The 20,380-nt window shown below is 45.3% G+C and overlaps 1 protein-coding gene across 1 annotated transcript in view; it reads right to left on the bottom strand.

Annotated features, from left to right (window-relative positions):
* LOC144605239 (polymeric immunoglobulin receptor-like) overlaps positions 1-20,380 on the bottom strand; it is a 40,982-nt gene that overhangs the window by 2,017 nt on the left and 18,585 nt on the right. The window contains exons 4-9 of the mRNA XM_078420335.1: positions 7,109-7,426; positions 4,115-4,432; positions 2,580-2,736; positions 1,832-2,002; positions 1,624-1,731; positions 641-661 (exon numbers count right to left, since the gene is read on the bottom strand). Of these exons, the coding sequence (XP_078276461.1) occupies positions 641-661; positions 1,624-1,731; positions 1,832-2,002; positions 2,580-2,736; positions 4,115-4,432; positions 7,109-7,426 (1,093 nt within the window). The remainder of the gene's footprint in view (positions 1-640; positions 662-1,623; positions 1,732-1,831; positions 2,003-2,579; positions 2,737-4,114; positions 4,433-7,108; positions 7,427-20,380) is intronic.

The following is a 20,380-nucleotide window of genomic DNA, read 5'->3' as shown; positions in this document are numbered from 1 at the left end:
CATTCTGGAGAGCCAGCTTTGAGTTCTAGTCTACGTACTGCTGTCATTTGGGTGAATGTCACGATGCACAGAAGTGTCTGCAAACATTGGTGCAGAATTCGGCCATTTGCCCCATCGAGTCTACTCCGCAATTCAATCATGACGGGTCTATTTTTCCCTCTCCACCCCATTCTCGCCACAACTTTTGACTGCCTGAGTAAACCTGTCAATCTCCACTTTAAAAATACCCATTGACTTGGCCTCCACAGCCGTCTGTGGCAATGCATTCCACAGATTCAACACCCTCTGGCGGAACAAATTCCTGCTCTAGCGGTTATTTTAGATTGGACATAGGTGGGGTTGTGGTGATGCTGTGGGTCAAGGTGCTGAGATTTGGACATCTCCAACTGGTGAACACCTTCTCTGTCCCTGAAAAGCTCAAAGGTGATTGTTTGGTGTCATTCCATCAGAATAACATTATTGATATAACGATTACCCTTAATTTCTACCTTATTCTTATAACGCATGTCCACAGTTCAATACTTGTAATCATTTAACCGTTTTTATATCCCCATTGCTCAATGGACCAATGGTACTTTATTGTCTCATGTACACCCGGACAGTGAAATTTCTTTTGCATGGAATTAAGTAAAAATCTTACTTGATATAAGCACAGTCGAAGCTAAGGACAAGATTACAGGAGACAGCACACACGAGTTGCCACATTTCTGGCGGTATCTTATATTCTTAAAGATCACATTGTTAAAGAAGTAGCGTCTTATTTTGGGCTAAAGGGCCAGTTGTCGTGGGGACAGCACTGGGTGTGAGTTGCAGGGGTCGGCGTGGCCTGGCGATGTTGTCGGTGTCTCCACCGCCGCTCCGTGCCGTGCCGTTCCGTGCCGCTGCAGACCGTGTCCGATCCATGCGCTCGTCCCCGACATCTGTGGGGCCTCCAGCGGCCCACTCGCACTCCGCCCACACATCGACCCAAGAACGCACCCTTTTCCCCGTTCCTCCCGCGACCACGGTCTCTATGCGCGGGTGCCTCCCGCAGCCGACCTCGGCAAACCCAAACGCATCCGAGGGAGCGGGAGGTGGGACCCCAGCCAGCTCACCGGCGCTGTTCCTCTTTCCCCTCCACCGCTGCTGTCCCCATCTGCAAGGTCGCGGCCGTTTTTTTCCTTGAATAACAATTAAAACGCAGTTTATAATCTCTACCATCAGATTTTACCCGAGGGAATGACCCAAGGCACATTGACGCCGCGTTAGAGTTGCTGCCCGACAGCGCCGGAGACTTGGATATGATCCTGACTGTGGGTGCTGTCTGCACGGAGTTTGTATGTTCTGCCTATGACTGCGCGGGTTTTCTCCGGGTGTTCCGGTTTCCTCCCACAATCCAAAGACGTGTAGATTTGTGGGTTAATTGGCTTCTATATGATCGTGTGTAGGATAGTGCTCGTGTAGGATAGTCCTGGGTGTGTAGGATAGTGCCGATCGTTGGTCGGCTCGGACTTGTTCGGCTGTAGGGCCCGTGTCCACGCTTCATCTCTGCAGTTCTAAAGTAAAATTCCCAACTAGTCTTGATCCATCACTACCAATCGAATTTCATCTGAACACCAGAGTGAAGAGATTGCAAACGTTTACCTTTTAAAAGTTGTCACACAGGAGATGGAGACCGACAAGAGAAGCAGGGCTCCGAAGAGTATCCAGCGTAACACAGCCCAAACACGGCGAACATTCAGCATCACGTCCCTGGAAATCCAAGGAAATATCATTACTTCCACACAGAGTCATCAAAGTTCTGGACTATGTGGAAATGAGCCACAGCAGCAGAACCGCTGGTAGCTGGGACCTTCCGTGGGGCCGGTGTCTGACAGCCCAACCCCCCTCCCCGCCTCCCGAAGGCAGTTTTCTTTTCCTGTCTTTTTTTTTTACAAATCCAATAATGGCAGCGATGAACAGAAGAAAGACAATTGTCAAGGCAATCGATAGAACAACCTGCCATAAAGATGTAATTGCCTCCCTGCAAAATACAAGAAAAAATAATGGCAAGCTCATAGTAATAGGACCGATTCCCTCTCCAGTAACGCACCATGTGTTTCGATCCGAAAAGTAAAAATGTGGAACTATACTTGAATGCAGTGCAGGTTAAATTCTAGAACATTATAAATAATTCTATTGGTATCTAAGGAACTATAAAGTAGTTTAGAGATATGACATGGGAACAGGCCCTTTGGCCCATTGAGTCAATGCCGACCATTTAGGGACGGTACGGTGGCGCAACGGATGAGTTGCTGCCTCATAGCGCAGGAGACCCGGGTTCGATCCTGACTACCGGTGCTGTCTGTACAGAGTTTGTACGTTCTCCCTGTGATCGTAAGAGTTTTCTCCGGTTTCATCCCATATTCCAATGTAGGTTAATCGACTTCTGTAAATTGTCCCGAGCGTGTGGAACAGAACTGTTGTATGGAGTGTTCGCTGCTCAGAGCAGACTCGTGGGCCAAAGGGCCCATTTCCACGCTGTATCTTTAAACTGAGCTGAACTGAACTGAACTAATTTGTTCTCAGGTAAGGCTGAGTGGGCTCTTCGAGTTACTAACCTGTTTGGAGGTGTTGAAACGGGAGTCTCAGGGGAACTTGTTTCCTTGGTGGTTGGTGCATCCTGAGGCAGGGTGGTCAGAGTGGTTGTGGTGGAAGACCTTGCGCTGATTGTTGCAGAGGTGGTGGTGACCGTATCTGGGTGGCGTGTTTGAGACCCTTGTGGAGATAAAGTGAATGAAGTTTTTGAACGTTCAATGTCTGAAAGCACGTTCTGTGCCACTTCAGTGAGGTGTGGGAGATGATTCAGTTGGGAGCGCTCTTGCTCTGTGTGGGGAGATTCCTGGTTCGAATCCCACTCCAGACATTTGGGCAAAGATCCAACTGAGGCCACCATAGATGTACCAAGCCCCTTGAGTTAGACAGGAGGCTAACCCATTAAGATGCCCGCAGATAGTTGCAAACATTCAGAGACTTCTTTCATGCCCTTCAGAGTCCCACAGGCTGTGTTGTCTGCCTGCTGCTGGAGTTAGGCACGTGTCTTCTGCGATGGAGAAGAACTTGAAGTGGGAGTGGGATGATCCATGGACTATTTGCATTACGCGGACTGAATTTGAAATAATGCAATTTGGTTGGTGGTATCTACCTGAAACATTAATCCTCGTTCTCTCTCCACAGATGCTGCCCGACCTGTTGAGTATTTCAACTTGTACAGTTTGTGTGGCTCAGTGTAAAGACTATATCACTCATCTCATGAGGATACTTATTTCATAAGTGCTGGCTCAAAGAGCAAAATGGCGTCCTCCAGCACCTATTTTCGATGTTCTATAAGTACATAAGTGATAGGGGCAGACTTAGGCCATTTGGCCAATTGAGTCTACTCCGCCATTCAATCATGGCTGATCTATCTCTCCCTCTCAAGCACATCGTCCTGCCTTCTCCCCACATTGCTTGACCCCGTACTAATCGAGAACCTGTCAAACTGCACTTTAAAAATACCCAATGACTTGGCCCTCATCGGAAACATGGTAAAGATTTCCCCCTGTACCTCGGTACAGGTGACAACAATAAACTGAGCTCATAGATCAACAATGTCTGTGAGACTCAAGGAATGGCAGGTGCTGGAATCTTGAGCAAATCACAAAGTGCTGGAGTAACTCAGCAGATCGGGCAGTATCTGTGGAAGGAATGAACAGACGATGTTTAGGGTTGGGAACCTTCTTCAGATTTTGTGTGGGTGGTGGGTGTCACAGTGACGGGCAGGGAGAGCGGGTGAGGGGGCGCCCCACCCCCAGCACCGTTGAGGGGCGGCAGAGGTTGTGGTCGTTGATCGATCATCTTTGGGGAAATGAGCCGTCAGCGGCAGAAACGCCGGTCCCCGTTCATGAGGTTACCCCCCCCCCCCCCACACACACACTGCTCCTGGGACAATGGGCTCTTGGTGTGACCCCATGGGCCGGGACACCAGTAAATGAGGTTCCCTCCCCCTCACCCCGACCCCCGGTGATGTGGCACCGAGTCACCATGACGACCGAGGCCGGGAATTCCCAGCTGGGATTTTCACAACTGGGAGAGTGAGGAGAGATCGTCAACGCACCTTCAGAAACCTTCAATGAGATGGACGTCATTTCATTGGCTGGAAATTTTCCTATCGCACACCAGTAGCGTCCTTCATCACTCTTCTCCAGGTTGTCGATGGTCACTGAAATTATCTGTTCTGTTCTGTTATCAGTCATCGATGTTCTCCCTCGGTGCGGGTCATCAGTAGAAACCACGGTACTGGAGAGATGGTAATAATCACCTTTACTCCATAGCTTCTTGTCGTCCCTGTATTCCTGACCATACCGACATTCCATTGTGACCGACTGCCCCAACACTCCCCTCACCTCGTTGGGTCCAGTTATTCCCATTGACCCTGTTGGCACATTAATGATGAAAGATCAATCGCACTGCATCAACACAAGCTGAGTTTTAACAATAAAAAACACGTCATTTGTACTGTCCAGATAGGTCCATGGTTTCGCATAGATCATGGGTAGCAAGGAACTGCAGGTGCTGGTTTACACCAAAGATTGACACAAAGAGCTGGAGTAACTCAGCGGGGCAGGCAGCATCTCTGGAGAACCCGATGGGTGATGTTTCCTCTCCGGAGATGCTGCCCGTCCCGCTGAGTTACTCCAGCATTTTGTGTCTTTCTTCTTTTGCATCGATCCTGTTGCACTTTAATGATTTTACCGCTGGTGTTAATTCACATTTCACCGGGATTGTTCCCCAAGTTCCTGAATCTACCTGGCGCCCGGATCCTCCTTCCCTGTGGGCGTGGCTTGACCCGAGTGGTGGTCATGTGACAGGAAGCCAAACTGTCTCTCACTCTGACCCACCCTGGGTTCAATCTCAGTAAAACCCACTTCCCCATTGAACTAGTAAAAACAAGGAACTGCAGACGCTGGTTAATACACAAAAGGACACAAAGTGCTGGAGTAACTCAACGGGTCAGGAAATCTCTCTGGAGAAGGTGGATAGGTGACGATTCATAGAAACATATCAACATAGAAAATAGGTTCCGGGTAGGCGATTCGGCCCTTCGAGCCAGTACTTTGTGCCCCATTGAACGAAACGTCCCGGCCTGTGGTAGAAGGTGGATCCGCCTCTGATGTTTCAAACTCCACGTCCATCTGGAATAATCATGAGGTGTCTTTTTCACGCAAATAGTCGGGGGTAGGAAAGGGTGGGGGGAGTATGGAACAAGCTGCCAGAAGAGGTAGTTGATGCAGGGAATATCCCATCACTTAAGAAACAGTTAGACAGGTACATGGATAGGACAGGTTTGAAGAGAACATGGACCAAACGTGGACAGGTGGGACCAGTGTAACTGAGACATTTTGGCCGGTGTGTGCAAGTTGGGCCGAATGGCCTGTTTCCACACTGTATCACTGTATGGCGACTCTAACACATGTGAAACTCTGTAGATTCAGGAGCTGGGGTGGAGACACATCATCACATCAGTCCAGGACCGCTCACAAGCCACAAGACAAATGCCTTGAAGGAGAACTCATAGGCTGGGGAAAGCACGGTGTGAAGAACAGCTCGAGCAGCAGAATCTGGTGTGAGGCGGTTGATTTTTCTTGGAAGGGAGAGATTACCACAACTTTTTCAAATGCTAAATTGGACAGTCAATGTGGTGCTTCCTCATTTGAGACGTCCGCCTGTTCCCAATGTGTGGCTTCCACAGGTTTTTTTCTTTGAATGTGCTAAGGTTTAGGTTCAACATTTACCATTGCAGTGCCTGGAGGGAGTGCCGTGTGTCTTTGATCGACACAAAATGGTGGAGTAACTCAGCGGGTCAGGCAGCACCTCAGGAGAGAAGGAATGGGTGAGATTTCGGGCCGAGACCCTTCTTCAGACCGAGAGCGAGTTGGTCTCCTAATCTGAGGGAAGACATTCCTATACTCAAATCCCCTCGCTATGAATGCCAACATACCATTTGCTTTCTTCACTGCCTGCTGCACCTGCATGCCTACTTTCAATGACTGGTGTACATGTCTTCTGCGATGGAGAAGAACTTGAAGTGGGAGTGGGATGATCCATGCACTGCATTATGCGGACTGAATTGGAAATAATGCAATTTGGTTGGTGGTATCTATCTGAAACATTAACCATCATTCTCTCTCCACAGATGCTGCCCGCCTTGTTGAGTATTTCAACTTGTACGGTTTGTGTGGCTCAGTGTAAAGACTACATCACTCATCTCATGAGGATTCTTATTTCATAAGTGCTGGCTCAAAGGGCAAAATGGCATCCTCCAGCACCTATTTTCGATGTTCTATAAGTTCATAAGTGATAGGGGTAGACTTAGGCCATTTGGCCAATTGAGTCTACTCCGCAATTCAATCATGGCTGATCTATCTCTCCCTCTCAACCACATCGTCCTGCCTTCTCCCCACATTGCTTGACCCCCGTAATAATCGAGAACCTGTCAAACTGCACTTTAAAAATACCCAATGACTTGGCCCTCATCGGAAACATGGTAAAGATTTCCCCCTGTACCTCGGTACAGGTGACAACAATAAACTGAGCTCATAGATCAACAATGTCTGTGAGACTCAAGGAATGGCAGGTGCTGGAATCTTGAGCAAATCACAAAGTGCTGGAGTAACTCAGCAGATCGGGCAGTATCTGTGGAAGGAATGAACAGACGATGTTTAGGGTTGGGAACCTTCTTCAGATTTTGTGTGGGTGGTGGGTGTCACAGTGACGGGCAGGGAGAGCGGTTGAGGGGGCGCCCCCCCCCCCCCAGCACCGTTGAGGGGCGGCAGAGGTTGTGGTCGTTGAGCGATCATCTTTGGGGAAATGAGCCGTCAGCAGCAGAAACGCCGGTCCCCGTTCATGACGCCCCTCCCCCCCCACACACTGCTCCTGGGACAGTGGGCTCTTGGTGTGGCCCCATGGGCCGGGACACCAGTAAATGAGGTTCCCTCCCCCTCACCCCGACCCCCGGTGATGTGGCACCGAGTCACCATGACGACCGAGGCCGGGAATTCCCAGCTGGGATTTTCACAACTGGGAGAGTGAGGAGAGATCGTCAACGCACCTTCAGAAACCTTCAATGAGATGGACGTCTTTTCATTGGCTGCAAATTTTACTATCGAACACCAGTAGCGTCCTTCATCACTCTTCTCCAGGTTGTCGATGGTTACTGAAATTATCTGTTCTGTTCTGTTATCAGTCATCGATGTTCTCCCTCGGTGTGGGTCATCAGTAGAAACCACGGTACTGGAGAGACGGTAATAATCACCTTTACTCCATAGCTTCTTGTCGTCCCTGTGTTTCTGAACATACCGACATTCCATTGTGACCGACTGCCCCAACACTCCCCTCACCTCGTTGGGTGCAGTTATTCCCATTGACCCTGTTGGCACATTAATGATGAAAGATCAATCGCACTGCATCAACACAAGCTGAGTTTTAAGAATAAAAAACATGTCATTTGTACTGTCCAGACAGGTCCATGGTTTCGCATAGATCATGTGTAGCAAGGAACTGCAGGTGCTGGTTTACATCAAACATGGACACAAAGAGCGGGGGTAACTCAGCGGGACAGGCAGCATCCCTGGAGAACCTGATGGGTGATGTGTCCTCTCCAGAGATGCTGCCCATCCCGCTGAGTTATTCCAGAATTGTGTGTCTCTCTTCTTTTGCATAGATCCTGTTGCACTTGCATCCTGTAGCAATCAGCAGCAGCAATCAGTGTGCGTGTGTGTGAGTGAGAGAGAGCAGAGACCGTAGTATTGTGTGGGGGATAGTAAGGAGTAAGACCTGTGTGATCTCCCGGACAAGTTTCGATCGCCTAGCTTGGGGTCGGAGAGGAATTTCCCGGATTTTTCTTCCCCAAATTGGCCTGGGTTTTTATCCGGTTTTTCGCCTCTCCCAGGAGATCACTCAGTTCTTTTGGGTGGGCGGTTGGAGCGGTTAAGGGGGAGTATGACTGCCAGGGCAGTTTATTGTTCTGGGTGTCGGATGTGGGGAATCTGGGAGTCTGATAGTCTTCCACACATCCACATCTCCGCCAGGTGCGACAAAATGGGGCTCCTAAGGGACCGTATTAGGAACCTGGAGCGGCAGATTGATGACCTCCGTCTGGTCAGGGACAAGTGAGGAGGTTATAGAGAGGAGTTATAGAGAGGTGGTCACTCCAAGACCACGGGAGGTAGACAAGTGGGTCACGGTTAGGGGGGGCAAGGAGCAGAGGCAGGGACTAAAGAGTACCCCAGTGGATGTACCCCTTGGCAATAAATACTCCTGTTTAGGTACTGTTAGGGAGTACAGCTTACCTGGGGGCAGCGACGGCGCCCGGGCCTCTGGCACGGTGTCCGGCCCTGTTGCTCAGAAGGGTAGGGAAAGGAAGAAGAGAGCGATAGTGATAGGGGACTCTATAGTGAGGGGGTCAGATAGGCGATTCTGTGGACGCAGTCGGGAGACCCGGATGGTAGTTTGCCTCCCTGGTGCCAGTGTCCGGGATGTATCTGAACGTGTCCAAGATATCCTGAAAAGGGAGGGAGAGGAGCCAGAGGTCGTGGTACATATAGGTACCAACAATATAGGTAGGATAAGGGAAGAGGTCCTGAAAGGAGAATTTAGGGGGCTAGGAAGAGAGTTTAAAAAAAAGGACTTCCAAAGTGATAATCTCAGGCGTACTGCCTGTGCCACGCGATAGTGAGAATAGGAATGGAGTGAGGTGGAGGATAAATACATGGCTGAGGGACTGGTGCAGGGAGCAGGGATTCAAGTTTCTGGATCATTGGGACCTCTTCTGGGTAAGTATGACCTGTACAAAAAGGACGGGTTGCATCTGAACCTGAGGGGAACCAATATCCTGGCGGGGAGATTTGCTCAGGTAATTGCGGAGACTTTAAACTAGTACGGTTGGGGGGAGAGACTCAAACACAGATAGCTAATAGGCAGTGTGTGAGGCAGGAGGCAGAAAAGGGAAACACTCAGACCCAATATGTAGGAGTGAAAGAAGTGAAAAGAAATAAACTGAGAATAAGAAAAGATGGGTCCCTTAAATGTGTATATTTTAATGCTAGGAGCATTGTAAGAAAGGTGGATGAGCTTAGAGCCTGGATTAACATCTGGAAGTATGATGTTGTGGCGATCAGTGAAACATGGTTGCAGGAGGGTTGCGATTGGCAATGAAATATTCCAGGATTTCATTGTTTCAGATGTGATAGAATCGGAGGGGCAAGAGGTGGGGGTGTTGCATTGCTTGTCAGGGAGGATATCACAGCAGTGCTTTGGCAGGACAGACTAGAAGGCTCGATTAGGGAGGCTGTTTGGGTGGAACTCAGAAATGAGAAAGGCTTAGCAACACTTATAGGGGTGTATTATAGACCGCCAAATAGGGAACGGGAATTGGAAGAGCAAATATGTAAGGAGATAGCAGATATTAGTAGTAAGCACAGAGTAGTGATTGTGGGTGATTTCAATTTTCCGTACATAGACTGGGAATCACATTCTGTTAAAGGGCTGGATGGTTTGGAGTTTGTAAAATGTGTGCAGGATAGTTTTTTGCAGCAATACGTAGAGGTACCTACCAGAGAAGGGGCAGTGTTGGACTTCCTGTTAGGGAATGAGACGGGTCAGGTGATGGAGGTATGTGTTGAGGAGCACTTTGGGTCTAGTGATCACAATGCCATTAGTTTCAATATAATTATGGAGAAGGTTATATCTGGACCAAGGGTTGAGATTTTGGATTGGAGAAAGGCTCATTTTGAGGAGATGAGAAAGGATTTAAAAGGAGTGAAATGGGACATTTTGTTTTATGAAAAGGATATAATAGAGAAATGGAGGATATTTAAAGGTGACATTTTGAGAGTACAGAGTCTTTATGTCCCTGTTCGGTGGAAAGGAAAGAATAATAATTTGAAAGAGCCGTGGTTTTCCAGGGAAATTGGACATTTGGTTTGGAAAAAGAGGGAGATATACAATAAATATAAGCGGCAGGGAGTAAATGAGGTTCTTGAGGAATATAAAGAATGTAAAAGGAATCTTAAGGAAATTAGAAAAGCAAAAAAAAGATATGAGGTTGCTTTGGCAAGTAAAGTAAAAGTAAACCCCAAGGGGTTCTACAGATATGTCAATAGCAAAAGAATAGCGAGGGATCAAATTGGTCCATTAGGGAGTCAGAGTGGACAGCTATGTGCTGAGCCGGAAGAAATGGGGGAGATATTAAACAATTTATTTTCTTCGGTATTCACCGAGCAGAAGGATATTGAATTATGTGAGGTAAGCGAAACAAGTAGAGTAGTGATGGAAATTATGAGGATTAAAGAAGAGGAGGTACGGACACTTTTGAAAAATATAAAAGTGGATAAGTCTCCAGGTCCTGATAGGATATTCCCTAGGACATTGAGGGAAGTTAGTGCAGAAATAGCAGGGGCTATGACGGAAATATTTCAAACGTCATTAGAAACGGGGATGGTGCCGGAAGATTGGCGCATTGTGCATGTTGTGCCTTTGTTTAAAAAAGGTTCTAAAAGTAAACCTAGCAATTATAGACCTGTTAGTTTGACGTCTGTGGTGGGAAAATTAATGGAAAAGATACTTAGGGACAATATATATAATCACATGGATAAACAAGGCCTGATTAGAAACAGTCAACATGGATTTGTGCCTGGAAGGTCATGTTTGACTAATCTTCTTGAATTTTTTGAAGAGGTTACCAGGGAAATTGATAAGGGCAAGGCTGTGGATGTTGTCTATATGGACTTTAGTAAGGCATTTGACAAGGTTCCACATGGAAGGTTGATTAAGAAGGTTAAATCGTTGGGTATTAATAGTGAGGTTGCAAGATTGATTTAACAATGGCTGAATGGGAGATACCAGAGGGTAATGGTTGACAACTGTATGTCAGGTTGGAGGCCAGTGTCTAGTGGAGTACCCCAAGGATCTGTGTTGGGTCCACTGTTGTTTGTCATTTACATTAATGATCTGGATGATGGTGTGGCAAATTGGATTAGTAAGTATGCAGATGATACTAAGATAGGTGGTGTAGTTAATAATGAAGTAGATTTTCAAAGTCTACAGAGAGACTTAGGCCTTTTGGAAGGGTGGGCTGAAAGATGGCAGATGGAGTTTAATGCTGATAAGTGTGAGGTGCTGCATTTTGGTAGGACAAACCAAAATAGGACGTACAGGGTAAATTGTAGGAATTGAGGAATGCAGTGGAACAGAGGGATCTGGGAATAACTGTGCATTGTTCCCTGAAGGTGGAATCTCATGTGGATAGGGTGGTGAAGAAGGCGTTTGGTATGCTTGCCTTTATAAATCAAAGCATCGCATATAGAAGTTGGGATGTAATGTTAAAATTGTACAAGGCATTGGTGAGGCCGAATCTGGAGTATGGTGTGCAGTTCTGGTCGCCAAATTATAGGAAGGATGTTGACAAAATGGAGAGGGTACAGAGGAGATTTACTAGAATGTTGCCTGGGTTTCAGCACTTAAGCTACAGAGAGAGGTTGAACAGGATGGGTCTTTATTCTTTGGAGCGTAGAAGGTTGAGGGGGGACTTGATAGAGGTTTTTTAAATTTTAAGAGGGACGGACAGAGTTGATGTGGGTAGGCCTTTCCCTTTGAGAGTGGGGAAGATTCCAACAAGGGGACATAACTTCAGAATTAAGAGACAAAAGTTTAGGGGTAACATGAGGGGCAACTTCTTTACTCAGTGGTGAGAGAAAGTGGTCGGCGTGGACTGGTAGGGATGAACGGGCCTGTTTCCGTGCTGTAATTGTTATATGGTTAATGCTTTTACCGCTTGTGTTAATTCCCATTTCAGCGGGATTGTTCCCCAAGTTCCTGAATCTACCTGGCGTCCGGTTCCTCCTTCCCTGTGGGCGTGGCTTGACCCGAGTGGTGGTCATGTGACAGGAAGCCAAACTGTCTCTCACTCTGACCCACCCTGGGTTCAATCTCAGTAAAACCCACTTCCCCATTGAACTAGTAAAAACAAGGAACTGCAGACGCTGGTTAATACACAAAAGGACACAAAGTGCTGGAGTAACTCAACGGGTCAGGAACTCTCTCTGGAGAAGGTGGATAGGTGACGATTCATAGAAACATATCAACATAGAAAATTGGTTCCGGGTAGGCGATTCGGCCCTTCGAGCCAGTACTTTGTGCCCCATTGAACGAAACGTCCCGGCCTGTGGTAGAAGGTGGATCTGCCTCTGATGTTTCAAACTCCACGTCCATCTGGAATAATCATGAGGTGTCTTTTTCACGCAAAGAGTGGGGGGTAGGAAAGGGTGGGGGGAGTATGGAACAAGCTGCCAGAGGAGGTAGTTGATGCAGGGAATATCCCATCACTTAAGAAACAGTTAGACAGGTACATGGATAGGACAGGTTTGAAGAGAACATGGACCAAACGTGGACAGGTGGAACCAGTGTAACTGAGACATGTTGGCCGGTGTGTGCAAGTTGGGCCGAAGGGCCTGTTTCCACACTGTATCACTGTATGGCGACTCTAACACATTTGAAACTCTGCAGATTCAGGAGCTGGGGTGGAGACACATCATCACATCAGTCCAGGACCGCTCACAAGCCACAAGACAAACGCCTTGAAGGAGAACTCAGAGGCTGGGGAAAGCACGGTGTGAAGAACAGCTCGAGCAGCAGAATCTGGTGTGAGGCGGTTGATTTTTCTTGGAAGGGAGAGATTACCACAACTTCTTCAAATGCTAAATTGGACAGTCAATGTGGTGCTTCCTCATTTGAGACGCCCGCCGGTTCCCAATGTGTGGCTTCCACAGGTTTTTTTCTTTGAATGTGCTAAGGTTTAGGTTCAACATTTCCCATTGCAGTGCCTGGAGGGAGTGCCGTGTGCCTTTGATCGACAAAAAAATGCTGGAGTAACTCAGCGGGTCAGGCAGCATCTCTGGAGAGAAGGAATGGGTGACGTTTCGGGCCGAGACCCTTCTTCAGACCGAGAGTGAGTGGGGCAGGAAGTCAAGAGATATGCAAGGGGTAAGGCGTGAAAGCGACAGATCTAAGCAGATGGCGATGAGGAAATGTCGGTCGCGGAGCCGGAGAGCAGGAGGAATCGCAGAGGGGGAACAGCGAGGGCGGCTGTTGCAGAATTCTCGTCGGGGAGAGGAGGATAACTTGTGTCCCGGGCTGAGCCACACCAAGGGCCAGCATTGACATCTAGCGAAAGGTCAGCGTGTGGCACTCTGGTCTCCGAGTCAGAGAGTCGTTGGTTCAACCCCCACTCCCGAAGCTCGTGGACTGAGGGAGCGCGGTACTGAGGGAGCTCGTCACTGCTGGAGGCGATGGCACTTTGCCGAGGCATTTAGCTGATCTGCCATCTGCTCTCTCAAGTCACTGAAAAAGTTCACCTGGAGATAGTTTGTACCAGAATAGTGGAGCAACCTTTCCGTTCTGCGGACTAGGGTTATCCCGACACCCAAGGTCAACAAGGCCAGCTGTTGGGTCATTTTCGACAGGGAGCTAGCTGTGCGCAATTTGGCTGCGCACAACACGACAACAATCGCTGATGGAAGTCTACAGGAACTAAGGAGTGTTGAGCAATTTATCATCAGGTCCCCACAAGGTGCAGAGAGGTCCGTGGTTACAAATAATGCAAGGCGCGAGGAAATAATTCTAAAGAACAGAGCATTTTGTAATACAACGATTTACCTGGTGTGAGGTCAAGAGCGACAAGAACCAACAGAGCGACTGTTCCCCTGGATCTGGGCCGTTTCTGCTGGGTGAATTCTCCCTGTGTCACCGCCATGTCTCGGGTGCGTTGGTTCGGTTTGGTCCCTGCACTGCGTCTGAGTTGCCCTCTTCCTCATTCACAACAGAAGTCAAACATTCTATTTCCGTTTACTCAGGAAATGGCTTAGTGTGGTTCGAGAGTAACTTGCGACTCACTTGCCACCTCCCCCAGCCTCCTCACCACGGACACTGCACCTATCAGGAGGGCGCCGCAACGCTCTCCAGCTGCCTGGATTGGAGCATCTCATCGAAGCTCCGCTTCATCCTGGTGAAGTCTGCCCGCTTGACTGGCACTCTGTCCACCACCTCAAACATTCCCTTGCCCACCACCTCAACCCCCTCCCCAAATGCGGGCACACTGCGTCTGAACTTGTATGGGGATAGGAGACAGAGATCAGACGTGTTTGGATGGAGGAATGGGCCGAATGGCCTAATTCTACTCCTAGAACTTGTGAACTTGTGATTTGTTTACCCACCTCAAAATGCGCGTCACTAATTTGTCGAGCATCGGAACTGAGGGTGAAAACTGGATCATGACCAATATATGGCAGAACAAAATGGAGGTGGGTCAAACGGAGGCAAGTGGGACGAGTGGACGACGGTGGCACGGTGGCGCAATCGTCGAAACTGCTGCCTTAGGCTGACATTCGGTTTCGATCCCGACTACGGTGTTGTCTGTAAGGAGTTTGTACAGTCTGCCGTGACCGCCTGGATTTTCTCCGAGATCTGCTTATCAACCTCACAACTTCCTAGTTCTCAAAAATAGACACACAGTGCAGGAGTAACTAAATGGACCAGGCAGCATCTCCAGAGAACATGGATAGGTGATGTTTGTTTTGTCAGGACCATTCTTCAGGATGATTTGAGTAGGGGGGAGAATGCTGGAAGAGAGGTGGGGGCAGGATAAAGCCTGGGAAGTGATAGGTGGATACAGCTGAGGGAGAGAGGGTTATTGGCTGATGGGTGGACGAACGTCAGAGATGGAAAGAAGATAAAAGGCTTTGAGATATGGAGAGAAGAGGGATTGAAATGTGAAGCTAGAGGAAAGGGTATATACGGGTAGTGAGGGGCTATGGGGAGAAGGCAGGAATGGGGTACTGATTGCGACTGATCAGCCATGATCACATTGAATGGTGGTGCTGGCTCGAAGGGCCGAATGGCCTACGCCTGCACCTATTGTCTATTGTCTATTGGGACAGAGGTTAGGGGAAAGGGTGGTTGTTGGTTAGTTACTTAAAACTAGAGAATTCAATGTTCCCCTCCATTGGGTTCCAATCTGCCCAAGCGGACTATCTGATATTGCTGCATCTGTACTTCCTTGCGTCTTCTTCTTTGTCAACATATTTTGACGTGAGTAGCTCGCATTGTGTTGTAACACTGCTACACTGGTGATGGAGATGCTTGTTCTGGCTGATATTTGTGGGTTGGGTTTGCTGTAGGTGAAACTGCAACCACCTCCTGAGACCCGGGTTCGATTCTGACCTCCGGCGCAATTAGTGTGAGATTGCATGTTCTCCCTGTGACCCGGTGGGTCTCCTCCGGGTGCTCCGGTTTCCTCCCACATCCCAAAGACGTGTGGCTTTGTCGGTTAATTGGCCCTCTTGTAGAATTGCACCCAATGTGTAGGGAGTGCATGCAAAAGTGGGATAACGGGAGGCTAGTGTGAACGGGTGGATTGATGGTCAGTGTGGACTCGGTGGGCCGAAGGGCCTGTTTCCATGCTGTATCTCTAAACCCGCATATGATTCGATGCTAAACTCTACCTGACAACGGTGCTGTGAAGACCCTTGAAACTTTTCCATCATGTTTAAATTGCTGTTGAAATGCAAGTTGTTCGAGGTACATTAATTTCCGCTCAAGCTTTTTATAATAAAGAGAACAGGATTAAGCAACAAACATTGGAAAGTGAAATTAAACAACTAGATATAGAAAATGCGAGAATGCCATCTACTCTAAAACATAATAAAATTGCTGTATTGAAATATAAACTAAATAAAATGTATTCAGAACAAGTAATAAAACTTTATCAAAAAACAAAACAATTACATTTTGAATTTGGAGACAAACCACAAAAACTATTAGCACGTCAGTTACGAAAAATGGAAGGGGAAAAAATAATTCAGAAAATTAGAACAGAGACAGGAGAATTATTAAAAATGCCCAAGGACATAAATGATAGATTTCTCCAATATTATCAGAACCTTTATTCAACTAAAACCGTAGCACAATCAGAAGGAATAGCAGACTTTTAAAAAAAATGTAATTTACAAGGTTTAGATTCAAAAGATAGAGAAGTACTAGAAAGGGAGATTACGATAAAGGATATTGAGGAGTCTATTGGTTCTTTAAAAAATGGTAAAGCAGTAGGACCAGATGGTTTAGGCTCCGAATTTTATAAAAAAATTTATGATTTGCTTAGCCCACGTTTACATAGACTGTATGAGTATATATATACTCAACAGAAACTTCCAGATACTCTAAATGAATCTATAATAACACTTATTCCTAAAGCTGATAAAGATCCGGAAGACCCGGGATCATACAGAGCAATTGCACTTTTAAATACAGATCAAAAAATTTTAACTAAAATACTAGCGCATAGATTAAGTACAGTGATGAATAAATTAATACACCCTGACCAAACAGGCTTCATTCAGAAACGATATTCATACTATAATCTAAGAAGATTATTTAATATTATATATTCCAAGAGAATTATTAATGAAGATCTAGCAATAATCTCACTTGATGCTGAAAAAGCATTTGATCAGGTTGAATGGTCTTATTTATTTTCGGTGATGGAAAATATGCAGCTAGGGGAGAAATTCTGTACATGGATAAAACTGTTATATACAAATCCCACGGCCAGAATATTTACAAACCAAAGGTTGTCATCGAAATTTAGCCTATCTAGAGGTTGTAGACAAGGATGCCCGTTATCCCCATTATTATTTGCGCTTGCTATTGAGCCACTGGCAGAAAGAGTTAGGGGGCATCCGGAAATACATGGATATAACACAAAGGACACAGTGAATAAAATTTCTCTATACGCAGATGACGTATTAATTTACATTACAAAACCAGAAATTAGTATTCCAAACTTATTAAAGCTAATAACCCAATTTGGTTCACTTTCAGGATACAGAATAAATTGGAATAAAAGCGAAATTATGCCAATAAGGGAACATAATAAACAGATAATACAACAATTTCCATTTAAAATAGTAAATGAAAAATTTAAATATCTAGGTATCTATGTAACTAAGATATATACATCATTATTTAAAGCAAATTTCCCCCCATTACTGAACAAACTACATAAGAATATTCAATATTGGAAAACACTCCCTATCTCAATGGTTGGCAAAATTAATGCCATAAAAATGATTTTTTTACCGCAAATATTATACCTTTTTCAGACAATTCCGATATATCTGACAAAAAACTTTTTTAAAAAATTGGACTCAATTGTTAATGATTTTATCTGGGATTATAAGAATCATAGGATAAACAAAAGACACTTGTGTAAATCAAAAATAAATGGAGGCCTGGCTTTACCCAATTTTTTGTTTTATTTCTGGGCAGTTAATATTAAAAATATGAATTTCTGGTTGGAAGAAATAGATCATCAACCAGACTGGTTAAAAATGGAAAAGGAGGATTGTTTACCTTTTGATATTGGTTCGATATTATTTGCTACGTCTAAATTAAACAAAAAAATTTATAGGGAAAACCCTATAATATTTAGTGCTATACGAATTTGGAAACAATTAAAAAAGACATTAAAATTAGATAATTTATCACTTTTTCTTCCAATTGTGAATAATCCTTTGTTTAAGCCTTCATGGGTAGACGGGGGTTTTACACAATGGAAGGATTATGGAATTAAAAATATGGGACAACTTTATAAGGAAGGCACTTTTCTGACATTTCAGGAGTTGCAACAGACTTATGGTCTTCGTGGAAATGATTATTTCAGATATCTTCAACTTAGAGATTATGTAAAATCGAACTCCCAAAATTTTCGAATTAGAAATTCAGAAATTCTTGATGAATGTTGGAACAAACATCCTAATACAGAAAAATTAATATCTTATATATATAATATCTTATTAGACAGTGACATTCCCTCCACGGACTTATACAGACAAAAATGGGAAAAAGAATTAAACCAAGTAATTACGAAAGATACTTGGGAAGAAAGTTTGCAACATATACATCAGTGTTCACTAAACGCCAGACATTCTCTAATACAATTTAAAGTAATACATAGGTTACACTATTCAAAAACAAAACTACATAAAATTTTCCAACATATCTCACCTAAATGTGATAAATGTCAACATTTAGAAGCTACATTATTTCATATGTTTGCAAACTGTATAAAAATTAAAAAATTCTGGGTAAATATTTTTAGCATAATATCTAAAGTAACCAGCACACAATTGGACCCAGATCCAAAATTAATTATACTCGGAATATTAGAATTAAATCAAACATTTAGAACAACACAAAGAAACTTTATGGATTATAGTTTAATAACAGGAAAAAAATTAATTCTAAAATTTTGGAAAGGCCCTACGTCCCCCACAATCAAAATGTGGATTATAGAAATGACGGAGACCTTAAACGTGGAAAGAATCAGATTTTCCCTGTTGGATAAACAGGAATTATTTATTGGAATATGGTCTCCTTTTATTGATTACTTAAAGGGTCAGAATGGTTCAGCACAGGAACCTGACTAGCACTCGGACTAAAGAATGGATGAAATGCTATACTTTGAAATGTACGAATATATCTCGAATGAAGTTTTTGTTATTTTAATAAATTTCTCCACTCTTCTTTAACTAACTTTTTCCTTATCTTTATAATCTGTTTTTGTTTTTGTTTTTATTTTTCTTCTCTCTTTTTTCTTTCTTTACTTCATCTAGTTCTTTAGTTCTATCTAGTTTAAAAAAAAAGGGGCAAAAGGTATTGGAGACAATATAATAATAATTGACAATATTATCAATTTAAAAATGTATGACTGTAAAGATGTAAACAGGTTATGTACCTATCTCCAATAAAAAATTTATTCAAAAAAAAAAGAAATGCAAGTTGTTGTTGCATTATTGCAAAGAATTGCTCAATAAACCTTTAGTCAGAGGGTGGTGAATCTGTGGAATTCTTTGCAACATAAGGCTGTGGAGGCTGTCAATGGATATTTTTAAGGCAGGGATAGATACATTCTCAATTAGTACAGGTGTCAGTGGTTAAGGGGAGAACGCAGTAGAATGGGGTGCGGAGGAAGAGATAGATAAGCCATGTTTGAATGGCGGAGTAGATTTGATGGGCCAAATGGCCTAATTCTACTTCTATCACTTATGACCTTATGAAAAAAATTCAGCCATCTTTACTTACGCTGGATTATTTTCATCAATATTCAATGGGCAGGGTTTTGCACAGCAATTCAATTGCTAATGAAGTTAAAAGATCACATTCTGGAGAGCCAGCTTTGAGTTCTAGTCTACGTACTGCTGTCTTTTGGGCGAATGTCAGGATGGACAGAAGTGTCTGCAAACATTGGTGCAGAATTCGGCCATTTGCCCCATCGAGTCTACTCCTCCATTCAATCATGACGGGTCTATTTTTCCCTCTCCACCCCATTCTCCCCACAACCTTTGACTGCCTGAGTAAACCTGTCAATCTCCACTTTAAAAATACCCATTGACTTGGCCTCCACAGGCGTCTGTGGCAATGCATTCCACAGATTCACCACCCTCTGGCGGAACAAATTCCTGCTCTAGCGGTTATTTTAGATTGGACATAGGTGGGGTTGTGGTGATGCTGTGGGTCAAGGTGCTGAGATTTGGACATCTCCAACTGGTTAACAACCTCTCTGGCCCTGAAAAGCTCAACGGTGATTGTTTGGTGTCATTCCATCAGAATAACATTATTGATATAACGATTACCCTTAATTTCTAACTTATTCTTATAACGCATGTCCACAGCTCAATACTTGTAATCATTTAACCGGTTTTATATCCCAAATTCTCAATGGATCAATGGTACTTTATTGTCTCATGTACACCCGGACAGTGACATTTCTTTTGCATAGAATTCAGTAAAAATCTTACTTGATATAAGCACAGTCGAAGCTAAGGACAAGATTACAGGGGACAGCACACACGAGTTGCCACATTTCTGGCGGTATCTTATATTCTTAAAGATCACATTGTTAAAAAAGTGGCGTCTTATTTTGGGCTAAATGGGCAATTGTCGTGGGGACTGCACTGGGTGTGAGTTGCAGGGGTCGGCCTGGCCTGGCGATGTTGTCGGTGTCTCCACCGCCGCTCCCTGCCGTGCCGCTGCAGACCGTGTCGGATCCATGCGCTCGTCCGCGACCTCTTTGGGGCCTCCAGCGGCCCACTCGCACTCCGCCCACACATCGACCAACGAACGCACCCTTTTCCCCGCTACACCCGCGACCACGGCCTCTATGCGCGGGTGCCTCCCGCAGCCGACCTCGGCAAACCCAAACGCATCCGAGGGAGCGGGAGGTGGGACCCCAGCCGGCTCACCGTCGCTGTTCCTCTTTCCCCTCCATCTG

The sequence above is a fragment of the Rhinoraja longicauda genome, chromosome 24, assembly GCF_053455715.1.
Source record: "Rhinoraja longicauda isolate Sanriku21f chromosome 24, sRhiLon1.1, whole genome shotgun sequence".
In the NCBI taxonomy this organism is placed as follows: domain Eukaryota; kingdom Metazoa; phylum Chordata; class Chondrichthyes; order Rajiformes; family Arhynchobatidae; genus Rhinoraja; species Rhinoraja longicauda.
The sequence above is the reverse complement of the archived record's forward strand: the minus strand, read 5'-3'. Positions and strand labels throughout refer to the sequence as shown.